Source organism: Hevea brasiliensis, chromosome 10 (genome assembly GCF_030052815.1).
Source record: "Hevea brasiliensis isolate MT/VB/25A 57/8 chromosome 10, ASM3005281v1, whole genome shotgun sequence".
Lineage (NCBI taxonomy): Eukaryota > Viridiplantae > Streptophyta > Magnoliopsida > Malpighiales > Euphorbiaceae > Hevea > Hevea brasiliensis.
The window spans coordinates 93,578,071-93,592,892 of record NC_079502.1 but is presented as its reverse complement, the minus strand read 5'-3'; the positions used below and the strand labels follow the sequence as shown (position 1 = coordinate 93,592,892).

General features: G+C 31.6%; 1 protein-coding gene across 1 annotated transcript in view; it reads right to left on the bottom strand.

The window, feature by feature from the left end:
- LOC110654620 (uncharacterized) overlaps positions 1-6,780 on the bottom strand; it is a 29,359-nt gene extending 22,579 nt beyond the window's left edge. Inside the window, exon 1 of the mRNA XM_058128645.1 lies at positions 6,284-6,780. Within this exon, the coding sequence (XP_057984628.1) occupies positions 6,284-6,780 (497 nt within the window). The remainder of the gene's footprint in view (positions 1-6,283) is intronic.
- Between the last annotated feature and the right edge of the window lie 8,042 nt (positions 6,781-14,822).

Genomic DNA, 14,822 nt, shown 5'->3' with positions numbered 1-14,822 from the left:
AAGGGTGCCTAACACCTTCCTTACGTACCCACTATCCCGAACCTAGACATTGGGCTATGGTAATGACGGTTGTGGAAACTCGCAAGGAGTAAGTTGCCATCCATGACCCTCGGAAGAAACGAATATGTCGGTTATTACCGGGTGGCGACTCTGTCTATCTATGCCTTCGTGGCATAAATCCTTAGTACAGTGGTAGTGTTATGGGAAAGCGGTACTTACGGTGGTTTGATTCTATTAGGATTGTATGAAGTGCATGTCTAGGAAATGCTGTCTAAGGAGGTGGTACTTAAGTGAGACCATTGTGACTCCACCATCTTTCCTGGGCATTACCTGGTGCATTCTATATAATTCTAATGGATGATATTTCGCCTCACGCCCCACCTCCCACAATTAGGGTTTTGACTGACCTCGTAGTCACTTTTCGGTATGGTCACCCATCACTGTGGCCTTGGCTCATTTAACCTTTCATGTATTATTTTTCTTATTTGTATTTTACCTTCAGGTAATTACTATTAATTTTTATTCCGGACTTTTCTAGGTGGTACAGACATAGTTCTAGACATTCTAACTGTCCGGACAGACACTGGTCACCGGAACAGTAGAATGTATAGGACTATGCATGTAGGGGTATTACATATTGTGATTTGTGGATGATTGTGAGGGTGAGCTGAGCTACCCAATGGATTTGATTTTTGTATTTACAGGTTCGATGAGCTAAAAACTCCCTGTTTGATGGTCCATATTATGGCTAGATTATATTCGATTGTTTCCTTGAAATTAGGCCAAATATGGGTTTATGTTTGGGTTGAAAGATAATTGGGCTTACTATGGCTTCGAGAGCCTTATGCTGACCTAAGTCCTAGTGCCAGTCCGGCCCACGAGTTTGGGTTGTGACAATTCTCCTCCAATATAAACTCACCATTGCACTCTGTTCTTGGCACATATAAATTGCTTGAAGCTATCTAATGAGAATCATACTTGGATAAGTAGAAGCCATCCAAAACCGAGAGAATAAATAGAAGATTACCTGCTTAACTACCTAACAGTAATCCCTTTTCATCAATGTAAACCTTGCCTTGCCTAGCTACTGGCACAGGATTGCTAAAATATACCAAAAGAGCACAAAACTTCATCCAAAAAGCCAAGTTGATACCACATGGCATATTCAAGTGGTAGATCAATTTATGATCACATGGTTCTCCCAAAAGCTCCATCACCTCCAATTGGACCTTGGTCTCTAAGAGTGATCATCAATAGATCCAGCTTTGGAATTAGGATAGATAATGATGGGTTCACATTGCTCATCCTAAAAATTGACATAATGCATGAACCATATGTCTCAGAAGCAAAATACAAATGTATACATCTTACTTATGGAAATAAGAAGGTGAAAGCATGTAACCTGAGGTATGTTGTGTGTATTTAGGAAAAAACTACAAAATCATTTGGTTAACTGGGTTCTACAACATTTAGTCTTAAGTAAATGCTCTTGCAAAGGCTTAAACTAGTTTGTGTAAAAAGTTTGACAATTAAATCAATAAAGCATTAGATGATAAGCATATCATTTGTAGGCTATTTCATTGTTGGCTATTACCTGCTTCATATTATATCTGAATTCTAAAACATACTCATCTACATCACAGTAAATTATGTAGCCAAGCACCACAGTTACAATAATTTCCTTTCTGATAAATCATTATTACACTCTGATTGATAAGAAATTAGGAATTTTTATGTCCCATATAATTGCTTGAAGCTAACCAATCTGAAATGAACTTGGATAATGGGAGGCAACCAGCTTATAAGAGAGAGAAAAGAACATTGCTTGCTTAAATGTATGCTATACCTACCCTAATTCCAGTCACATGATTAATAAAGCCCACCAATAGAGTAGAAACCCTCATTCAAAAGGCTAAAATAAAAGGTTGTAACACCCTCACTTTAGTTAGTCCATGCATTTGACTGTTCCGGTGACCAATGTTTATCCGGACAGCTAGAATGACTGGAACTATATATAAACTAGAGTGAGGAGTCATAAATAATTCAAATAATGATAAGAAAAATTAAGGAAAAAATTTAGAAATAAAATACAATGAAGTTAAATGAGCTGGTGCCCTAGCGATGGGTGACGCTAACGGGAAGTTGCTGTCTTCACAGCTAGTAGCCCTAAACTCGGAGGAAACCCAGTGAAATAATTTTTGGGATGCCAGAGAAGAGTTATGGCACCTTAGGTAACATTAGAATGTCAAGAAAAGGTTATGAGAATTTTTAAGATCGGTACAGACAATTTTGGCTCCTTAAGCCAAACGGAGGGCATTTTGGTTATTTCGTCTTCAGAGATGATTTTTGGCCAACTTGTCCAATTAAGTAAATAATTTATATGACATTAAATATGAATAAATATTGCTAAAAATTTAATTGAAAATGAGTAAAAAAGAAAAGAAGAGAAAATGAAGAAAATTAGAATTTTGACATCACTATGATGTCATTAACATGCCTCCACCAATCACAACACAACAGGCATACTTAAAGTCATTAAAAAGAGATAAAATGAGAAAAAATTGAAAACAAAATATGCCTTCTTCCTTGAGTGACCAGCCGAAACCCATAGAGAGAGAGAGAGAGAGAGAGAGAGAGAGAACTCCATTAAAGCTCTTCCTTCTCACTAAAATTCCCTTACAAACACCTCTTAAAATCACTTGCTTCTTTCACTAAAGCTTATCCTTGTCCCTTGAACAACCTTTAGGCAGCAAAAAGGAGAAGAAAATAAGAAGTTGTCAAGCTTGGGGTTAACTCCCAAAGAGGTTAGTGCATATATTCACTTCCCTCTCTCTTTAATTTTTGTTAGTAAGGTAAAATGAATGAGAAATTGATGAAAAAAAATTGAACAAAACATATATGTGGGAGTGTGCATAAATTTCGGTAGCTTTGATGTATGAGGGTATGATGAGTTTAATTGATATTAAACATGCCTAGAAATGGTTTGAGATATGTATATATGTGATGGATAGGTTGATGGAGTATAGGTTACATGGAATTTGAGTATAGAAGTTAGGGTTTAAAGCAAACTTAGAGTTTTACTTATGTGTTGGTGAATGGAAGTCCTAATGGTCAATTAGTGACCATTTGGCTATGTTTGATAAGGAATTAAAGTGAATTGTAGCTTTGGATTTGAGGTTGGGTATGCTGCCTCATAGGACTTGCAGGGCTAGATATGAGTCCAGCAAGTTTGGGCAGCTGTAACTTGAGAGGTGTAGGTTCAATTGGTGCAAGACAAATTGGACATGAAACTAGACACATAATGGTACAACTTTGATGAAGAAACTATGCCCAGAAAACCACAATAGAATGGCCTAAAAATTGACCTAATCCGGGTAACATACATACTGCCCTGGAAAATTGACCAAATGAACAGTGTGGCCATAACTCAGTGTAGAAATATCCAAATGACCTGAATCTTATATCAATGGAAAGATTAGACAATTTAAAACAACTTTCATGAAGAGCACAAACTCAAATTCTGAATCTAACCAATTTAAATTGCTAGTCTAATTTAGGACACCAAATCTAGCAGAACCAAATTTGTCCAGAAAATCTGAGTAAGGACCAATCCGGCCAGTTATGGTAAATTGACCATAACTTGAGCTACAAAACTCCAAATGGAGTGATTCAAAAAGGAAATTAAAGAAGACACATAAAGGAACAACTTTGAAGAAGAAAATTTTATCAAATTTCTACTGTAACAATGACCAATAAAATAGTAAACTTAAGGTATGAAATCTGAAAATTTTGAATAACATAAAATAAGCTTTGAAATGGTATTGGTAATAAATGCCAACAAAAATAAAATGTAAAATTTGGTATCTTGGAGAACTTAGACTTAACAAATCTATTATGAATTAAAAAGTCAACTATTGTGTAGGAATGACAAAGTGAATAGTAACAACCAAAATTAATGGAGTGAAAAGTACCTCACTTAAATGATTTAATAAATGTTTTAATTATGTAAATGTGTAGATGAGGTTTGTATTCTTATCACAAATAGAACTTAGGAGACATTGTTAATATATTTTTAAATGTAGTTTAGAAATCAATATAAATGAAAATGTTGAATCTAGGGACATGTAAAATGATGTAATAAATTAGATAAGGAATTAGAAAGGAAAAATAGATGATATAATTGATAAATTGTGAATTATATAAATGATATTCATAAATATATGCATTAGATGAAAATGAGTCTAGATATTGTATTTTCACTAGGAAATAAAGTTTAGAATGTTACAACAAATATATATAATGTAATATATAATGAAATAATTATTATAAATTGTTATCATATGAATGACATAATGAATGAATAAATAAATCATGTTAATGTATGAATGAGACATTAGTTCTCATTATTGTAGAAAAGAAAAGTACTTTGAGTACAATGGTATATGAGAACCATTATTGTGAATTATGATGAAGGTAAAATTTATGTAGAAATATATTTTAAAAATTTATACTTCTGTTAGGAATAGAATTGAAATGTTATAAATTATAATTGGAATTTGTCATTAAATAATGAAGTTATAAAACACAATATATTAACATTTAATGGTACTATGTGTCAATGTATTGCCTAGACACGTATGTCAAATTGGATAGATTGGCATGCCAATAGGGTATTGTTTTAACAGTACTACGTAAGGCTTTATGCCTGTATTCATTGCTTTATGCCCGCACTCATGGCTTTATGCCTGCACTCATGGCTTTTATGTCCGATTATATGTTATCATGGCTTTTTAGCCATACTGACTACATACGTGGTTGACGTTCCGCGTCCCATGGTATGACGGCCCGAGGCACCGCAGTGTCCAGTGTCAACGACCCATTATCCAGTTTAGTCAGCCTGTCATAGGTTACTTGAGCAGTGAAATTTGCTAAGAATAATGTGAATTAAATGAATGAATAAGAAAGAAACTAGAATTTGTTTTAAAATTTTATTTACTATGCAATGATTCAAAATACCTGGAAATAAATTAGTGAAATGATAAGAAGATTTGTAAAAGAAGTAGAACGTGAATAAATATTACAAATGCGTATTTCATAATAAATTAAGACTAAATTTAATATTGTTAAATAAATGAATATTATATATATTATTTTCTTGTTATATTATCGCACCACTAAGCAGCAATGCTTAGCGTGATAGATTTGTTTCCTCGCACAGGTACTGAAGCTAAAACCCAGCAGCTAAAACCCAGTGGACATTTGACCAAAATTTTTGGAGTCCAGATCTGCAGAAGTATCTGAAGTATTCAAGGTTGTCATCTCCTAAGCAATGCATGTAGATAGGGCTCACATTAGTCATATTATGTAATTTGTGCATTATAATTATCTATTATGTTGTAATGAAATTTAAAAAATTGTATGTAATATGCACCTGATGTAAATTATGAATTTATGCAAATTATGTAAACTAATGAAATTGAGAATTTTGATATATGTAATAAGCATAAATGAACTTGTACAAATGAGTATGGATTTGAATTACATAATGATTTTTGAAATGATGATATGAGTATGGATGAATTATTGCAAGGAAAATATTATTGAGATTTTTAAACAGGTGGATAGTGAAATACGCCAAACGGTAATAAAAATAGAAAAAACTCTGCTGGTTTCTCCTTAAAAAAATAATGGATATTAAAATATAACGAAAACAAATTATTAAAAGAATAAAGTAAGATAAGATAAGGTGTTTCGGCATCGAGTGTGACACTATAGCCGAGTAAAGGGTGTCACAAAGGCAAAATCAAAGTTGTATATAAGATTCTCATATCATTGTTCCCAAAAATTCTACCAATAGTCCAATATCAATCAGACCAGGTCTCCTATGAGTCACTACTCACTAACAAAATCGAAACTTATGTAAGGGAATATCAATGAAAGGAATCCAACATTAGGGTGATAAACAGAGTCCATATAAAGATAAGAAGCGGTTTAGGACTAAGGATTTTAATGAGTTGGTACAAACGTCAATATCCTCCCGCGTTTTAGCTTCATAATAGTGAATCGCATAAGCGATATTATTTACTAGCATTAGCTACATCGTCCCAGCATATGCAAAAATGAAGTGCAATTGGAGAAGTAAACTATACAAAATATTCCATGGAGGAATACGGACATAAATGCGTAGCTACAATTGATGGTAAGATAACTTAAATACTAACTTACCCGTGCTGCTCCTTTCTTGTGTGCATGGTAGGTAGGTCCATCTTTATACTCTCCATACCAAAAGTAGGTCTTTGACATTTCATCATATAAAACTCCTCCTCCATGAGCTTGAATGGGATTTCCCTCAGTATCCAACCAAGTTCTTACATGAAAATAATAGAAGCTATTGTTCCCAGCATCATTTGTTGGATCTCTAGCACTTTTCATATCTGGAAAAAAGATCTGCCTAAGTTGAGAATGCTCATCAAGAAAGTCATCAATCAGTGTGGTCATCCTCTTAGGTCTTCGTTTTGCAGCACGTGGAGATCTTTTGCCCCTTGGTGGAGGAATTTGGATATGCTCCTCCTTCACCTCTTCAAGTTCACGTATGAGAGGGTGACGGCTGGAATGGAATTGGATCTCTCTACCATTTCCACCATTGTGGTTAACAACGGTGTACAAGTGAAGGAAAAGTAGAAATCCCACCAAGCTCCACACTACAGCAGACATTGAACATCTGCTACCTACATTGCAATGGAAAGAGGTTGGTTTCCTGTATTTGTTCCTCATCCCCATTTTCTATCTTCTTTTTATCTCTAAGACAGTCCTGCAATTAACAAAATGCAATATATGGAGATCCAATGAACCAACCACAAAAATGTCACAAAAATTTTCAAAATATATGAACAGTTGAAAATAAGCTAAAAAACGAGATTATGACTTAAAAGTACTTGAGAAAATTGATAGTGATTATGTCCTTTACATACTCCAAAGCACTCATTTTAAAATTGAACTGCCAATCTATTTATCACAAAACAAAAACCCCCAAATTTCTGAAAATCATGTTCATTATCTTGGAATAGAATGATAGATTACAAAACTAGTATAACCAGCCATTTTAAAGAATATCAAAAAAAGTTGAATCCCATATGACAGATAAATTTAAAACCCTCAGTGCAATGGCCTAAACCCAAAACGATCTCATGTTCCCACCAGAAACGTTAAAACAATTGAAAAAAGTGTATGCAAAAAGAACACGCAGCTAACCAAGAACTAAAGACCAAAGTCAAAAACAACTTACCAGACCATTTTCGAACCATGAGTGCAGCCAAACTCCTAGACTCGAGTGTTTTACTGCTAAGTTAAAGAAAAAAAAGACTAACTTAACAAACTAAGAAATTCACCACCCACTTCACAGTATTAATAAAAACTAATAATTCTCTCATCTAAAAACAATCAAACGAGTTTAATGAGGTCAAAAGAAGAGAAAGAGTAGAGAAAAAGAGAAGTTGGGTTGTTAATTTCTGGTTCAAATTGGATCTGTGGAGGTTAATAATTGATAACGACTCGAGACCGAAGATGCAATATATTTCTATCGCTATATTTGAAGCGTTTGTTGGGTGATTGTTTTGCTGGGACTTGAAGGAGCACTTAAATGTCAGAGCGGGCATTATTTGGTTTGAATCAAATAAATAAAATTGAATCATTTTAATTCGATAATTTGATTTAATTTTTAATATAATATAATTTGATTCAGTTCGGTTTTATATTTTAAGAATTTTAATTATTTCGATTCGATTTAATTTTAGAGAGAAAAAATCGACTGAATCAAACCGAATTGAATTATATTATTTATTTTTAAATTAATTTATCTCTATAAGAAATTTATAAATTATATGTAATTATATATATATAAATTATTTAATTTCATTTATTAATGGTTATTAGATTAAAACTAAGGTCAAAATTAAACTAAATAACTTGAAAATAAGTCTAAATTAAAAAATTCTTTTAAATTTAAAAATCAATTAGTTCAAACCGAACCGAACCAAAATAAAATGATTTAGGTCAATTTAATTTTTTTTTATTCATTTCAATTTCTAAAATATAGTAATTCGGTTAATTCGGTTCAGTTCAATTCAGTTTGAACTGAATACCCATGTTTACTAAATGCAGTTTGTGTAGAAAGATATGGTTGGTGTCCTCTAATCAATTTTAATTATGGCTTTGCGTAATGTGATTTTTCTACAGTACGTATCTTTAGAAAGTTTACCACCTTCTAGACAAATCTATTATGGCAAATTAACATGGTTAATCTTATTAATAAGTATATAAATTTAAATTGACCTTAAACTTTATAACATAAAAAATATAATTCAAAACATAAACTAATTTAATAATAGATTGATTATGATATAGGGTTAACATGTATAATATCTGCCTCGTGTGGCCCTACGAAGGTTGCTATTATTGGCTTTGTGGAATGAGGTTTCTTACGGTCGCCGTCATTGGAGGGCTAGCAATTAGTATTTGGGGAGGTTCTATAGCTGCTCAAAACAGGAAATCAGCTGCAGGAGCCTTCATATTTCTCTTCTAGACGATGCTACCATCTTGCTGCTATTAGAGAAGACCGACGGCGTGCGGCCTTGTCTGCCATGACTTCCTAGTTTAAGGGTTTCTATGCTTTTTGGGGCCTAAGGGCCTTTCTGTTTGGCTGGCTAGGCCTTAAGTTGCCCCTTGTTTGTAACTGTAGCCTTAAGGCGATTCTTGGGTCTCACTGTGCTAATATTCGGTCAGTGGTTCCTTGAGCCTGTCAGGCGAACATTCGATCTAACTATTGTGTTGATTGCTCTACCTAAAGATATGTTTGGCTTAGACATTTTCTTGACATCTTAACTATGTTGACTTTTTTTACAGAGCATTTGACTCTTAAAAGATTTAATGTTGACTTTAAATAGATGAGGTCTACCACAATTAAAAGAAAAATCGTTAATTTCTTATTCAAATTTAAGAATTCTTGAAATATTGAAATAGAATTAATCAATTTTATTTTTTTTCAAAAATAAATATATATAAACATATATAGTTAAAAATTTGATATTCTGTTTATTTTTAATATTAAAATCATTTGAATAAATATAAAATATCATATTTCGGTCATTAAAAATAATTGCCAATAAATTTAAAAAATTAACTTTTACAAAAATTATTCCAATAATAGGTTAATTGGTATAATAATATGGAGTGTGAAACATAATACTATTAGAATCCCACGCAGAAAAAATATGAAGTAAAAAGATAATGTATAAATTGTTGGGTTGTATTATTAAATTAACTAGTCATTTTAATATATAAAATAATTAAATCACTTATATAAACTCAAAATAAAATGAATTAATATTTAATTTTTTTGACATTCTCTTTAAATTTAATGTGGTGTCAAGACTGAATTATGGATTTAGTTGCTCATAAAATTGTATAACGGAGCATATATTAGATTAAAATATTAAGAGGGAATGTTGAAAATCCCATATTGAAAGAATATAAAGTAAATGGGTAATATATAAAATAACTCAATCACTTATATAATCTCAAGTTAAAATGAATTAATACTTAATTTACCTAGCACTCTATCTGAATTTAACAAATATCTGTATTTTCGCATTTTTTTATGGTACAAATGCTAGAATTTTGCATAAATAATTAGTATTTTATATTATATATTTCAATTTTAATTGATACGAAAATATGAGATATGCAACACAAAATTTAAATTTCACACATTTTTTATGATATAAATTATGGAATTTCGTATATATAAATAATTAATGTTTTATATTTTATGTCTTAATTTTCTTTGTAAAAACACAAGATCTTCATGTGATATAATTATTTTATAGTCAAATTATAAATAAGAATATGGTATAAATTAAATTTTTACATTATTTCATACATTAAAAATAATAAAAAATAAATAAATTTTTAAAAACATTTGTCACAACCCAATTCCTTGGACCGGACCGGCACTAGGACTTGATCCAACATAAAGCCCCTGAAGCTTGTAATAAGCTTTACTGCTTTCAAATCCATGACCAGACCCAAAAATTAAAGGCTCAATGTGCAAAACAAAATAAAGTAAATATTAAAAATTAATTTGGACTAACTCAAACCGATAAATTGCCAGAAATCCACTACTAAGAGGGGTCTAGCTCAACAACCCTAGTACACAGCATATACAAACCACTTAACTCCATTAAGTGTTTCATTAATTAATACAATATATATATATATATATATATATATATATATATATATATATATATATATATATATATATTCATAAACTAGTGTCACAGTGGAGTTCTAGTAATTTAACAAATAAATAAACAAATAAATAGATACAATAAAGACTACTAAACTAAGAAACACCATAACCTACAGAGGAAATTGCAGATTAAACTCGAAGAACAAACTCGTTCCTCCTATAACCTAGGGAAAAAAATATTTGAACAAAAATAAGCATTCGACTCAGAGAGTTTAGATATTGATTATAGATGCAATTTCTCTAACTATCTAAAACTAATGCAATCCTACCATAAAATGCACATCCATCACATTTAATAAATAATTCATCAAATATTCACACAAGAAGATAATTTGGAGCTATTTACGCACTCAGTATATCACATCAACACATAAATATGGGAGCTGATCTCCTATACAGCTCTCTCAATCTAAATCCTACCAATGAGCTCAACTCAAGCCAGACTTTTGAAGAAACGGAAGCATGAAAAATACAAGTTTATACCATTGAATTCAAAAATTTTCACCTATGGTCACATGCATCATGCAAGATTTATTTTTATCTATTTGATTTCAATGATAAACAATATATTAAAACTCTTTTAATATGTTTTTGGATCTGTATTTGCCATTTGTTATTTAATTTTAAAATTAATCGATTAATTTTAAAACCCTAGATTAAATCAAGAAACAAACACACTAACCTCTTAATGCATTTTTGCGCTTTTGGTCTTGAGGACACGACACCAAATGTTGTCCCTCTAGCTTGTTCACATCAAAAACACCTATGGCAGCTCTTGAATAGCTACTAAAACTTTTTATATTAATTAGAAAATCAAGTTCTGCCTTTTAAGAGATTAAAGATGTAAACAGAACACTATAAACGATTTCTAGTATTTTTAATTCAAGAGATTGATGGCTAATCTCTTTGAATTTATGAGAGATGAAGAAGAAGAGATGGAGAGCCTCAAAATGGCGTGACAAAGGAAGAGTAGCTACTGGTTATTTTATTTTCTCTTCATAACATCACTTATATAGCTAGGTTAACACATTAAACCCTTACCACATGTCACCCTCTGATTGGTTCTAGGTTTAATTGACCCAATCACATTGTGCCAAGTGTCAAACCTATATTTAATCTTAATTTTAATCATCTTACATGATTAAAAGACATTTGGCAAGTTTATGTGTAATGCCATGTGTCACCATCTCATGGTACCACATTTCATCCTGTGAAATGATCAAAATGCTCCTGTATCTTAATTTTGAGTTCTTAACCCAAAATAATTATTTCTCTTCTTTTAATCAATTTATATCAAATATAAATTAATTAATTAATTAATCTATATTAATTAATTTCTCATTAATTAAATTCATATTTAAACACTTTAAATAGAAATTTAACTTATACTATACATCTAATAATCTAGATTTGGTTTCAAGTCATGCTAGGGATTTTGCAATCTAATTGCAAACCAAACCTATTTAATTAATCAATTAAACTCTTTAATTAATTAATTAAATCATATTTAATTAGGTGATAACTTGTGTATGTGTGTGACTTACTAGGCTCATCACTAATTAGCAATGAGATATGATATCAACTCTTAATATCATCAGAACTCTTTCTTACCATAAATGATTTCTCTAAATCATTTTATGCACCTCATAGACCATGTTTAACACCTAGCATAGCATGCCATGGACACCCAATTAGTAATAAGGTTTACTTTAAATGAACCTATAATCATATGTTACCATGCACTGGAATCTCTGTGTTATAAAATCCCAACTAAAGCTGGAGTCATAATTAATGTCAAACTCCATTTGCTATGAATATTATATTCTCTTTTAATTTCAGTTCTTGATTAAAAAGATTTTCTCATCAGAAACTCTTTTCTGAATAAATCTATCTGTCCTGGCCAAGAACTTGAAACATCAAGAACAATTAAATGAATATAGGATTTTATCTCTATTTACTTAGAGGAACAGATTCCATCTTGATCAACACCTACCTCCATATATAACTAGTAGGAGCCAACACATGCCCATATACCTATACACAGTACAAGTATGAAAGCAGCATCAAACTCAAACTACCTATATACAAGATAACTGTGCTATCTCAGGTCTAAAGATTATATGCACTGATATGATTTATGACAAAACATTGACAAGAGTAAACTCCATATATTCATGTCAAGTCACTACTTATCTACTTATCATTTATAAGTGTCTATCATGTTTGCTATATGGCATGAGACTCACCATTCCATCTTATTTATATCTCATATAAATAACTTGGTAAAAAACATGAATACAATCTTTCTGGATAAGTCATGTCCTTATTATGAAGTATCCTCGATTGTGAACCTATTTATGATACTTTGTACCATAAATACTGTCACTCGTATTCTTAACAACTTAAGAATAGAATTTCTAACAAAATATCAATGAACCTTTTATATTACACATAAATATATTATGTAAACGGAAATGTGGAAATGCCTTTTATTAGTAAAAATATGTACAAGATATATACTAAATGATATGCTCTATGGCATACTATTAACAACTTTCACTTAAATCCAAGTGCAGTAGCTGAAAAAATAAACTCAAAGTCGTACCTCACCCCTACTTTCCATAACCATAAGGACTAGGTTCCAGCAAGATTAGCTCAAGCTGCGACCACCCATCCAATCCATATCTATATATACTATATACAAATAACACACCCAGCTCCAAATTATCCTCAAGGTGGTAATCACAAATAAATAACAATAATTAACTATGCAGCAACTAAAATGCCCATAATACATTAACTATTTATGTACATAATTGAATATTTATGAAATGCATGAGTATGCTAAATATATAATTAATATTAAAATTATAAAAATAATCAATATTCAACTCACAGATGGTTAACTCGATTACAGCTTGTTCGGCTAGAGAGAAGAAAGGTTAGCCGGCACTGATCATCTATATAAACATAATAACCTCCATCAATTTACTAACAGAATTAACTAATTACTTTAATTAAAGAAGCAAGAATAATTCCTAAAGCCTTGTCGAAATTTCGGTAGAGTTTTTCCTATAACTGGACCTAACCTCCCTACAAGAAACGCAACAACAGTAACACACAGGGCCTCAAGTCCACAATAACAATTATAATGCCTATCCAGGGCCTACGAGAAATCTAATCTAATTCCAATAATTCAAACTCCAGCTAAGGTCCCTAACTCCTCTATAGTCCAAATAATTATTTTTAACACTTCAAAAATTATAAAAGTATTTCTGGAGGCCCTCTACATTATTCTTGTATTAATTAAATTTATTTTACTTAATTTTACTAAGACAAGAATATTTTACAGATTAATCAACTAGTTTAGTCAAGGCAAAAACTACACAATTTGAGTTCATAACTACTTTTGCAAATTCTGCTATCTGGAACGCGTCCGAAATGTCTAAAAACCTTAAGATTGACTGTAAGTATGATCTCTTTTCAGGATAGCCCGCTGGGTGCTCAAACTAGCCCGAAAACTTAATTTTGAGTGTCGATGAGCTTTTGTCGATCCAATCACACCTAAACGAAGTCCATAAATTATTAATAATTATCATATAATTATTTATAATTTATGAAAATCGAAAAGGTGCGAAAACTCACGGATCAATCCGAACCGTCCGATGATTGCCTTTTTCAAATGGTACCCAATCAGGGTGAGATTGGTCCCATCTCGAAAGTTCATGCACTAAGTTCATCGGTACCATCGGATCACCGATTTGACGGTCAGGTTTGCTCGAATCTCGTCGGGAAGTGGTGAAATCCATGAGTTTCTCTCTCCTCAGATCTCTCTCTCTGGGCGTCGGTTTGGGGCATGGCTGGTCAAGGAATGAAGCCCACGGGTTGCTGAAGCAGTTGCAACATTCCCTTGGTCGGAACATCGCTAGAGACGGCGGAAATCACAACTTGAAACTCGCGCGCATCGCTCACATTCTCCTCCTTTCCCATGCAGTTTCACAGCCAGTTGCCGCCATTCTTGTTGCTTGGGATGTTTGTCGCCACTGCCTAAGGTCAGGAAAAGGGTTGGCTGACGCAGTTGGCCCTAAGTGGAAGAAGAGAGGGAATTGGGGAAGAAGAAAAAGAGAGGGGGAGTGGCTGCATTCAAATTTGACCTTTTTTTTAACTTTTACTTACATAATAAATCCTTAATCTTTTCTAAATTTTTCAAACAAGTCCAAAATTCCTTTTAATTGGGTCCCAAAATAATTTAATATACAAATATATATATAATTAAATAATAAAATATACAATAAATAATAATAATAATAATAATAATCAAATTAATAACAACTAAATCAAATCTTAGAACCAAGGTTCACAATAATGAAATAATATATTTTATTAATTGATTTAATATTAACCATTAAAACTAATCATTTAAATTAAAATTAAATTATTAAATAATTCATAAAATATGTTTAAGAATAACATTAAAAATAATATATATATATATATATATATATATATATAT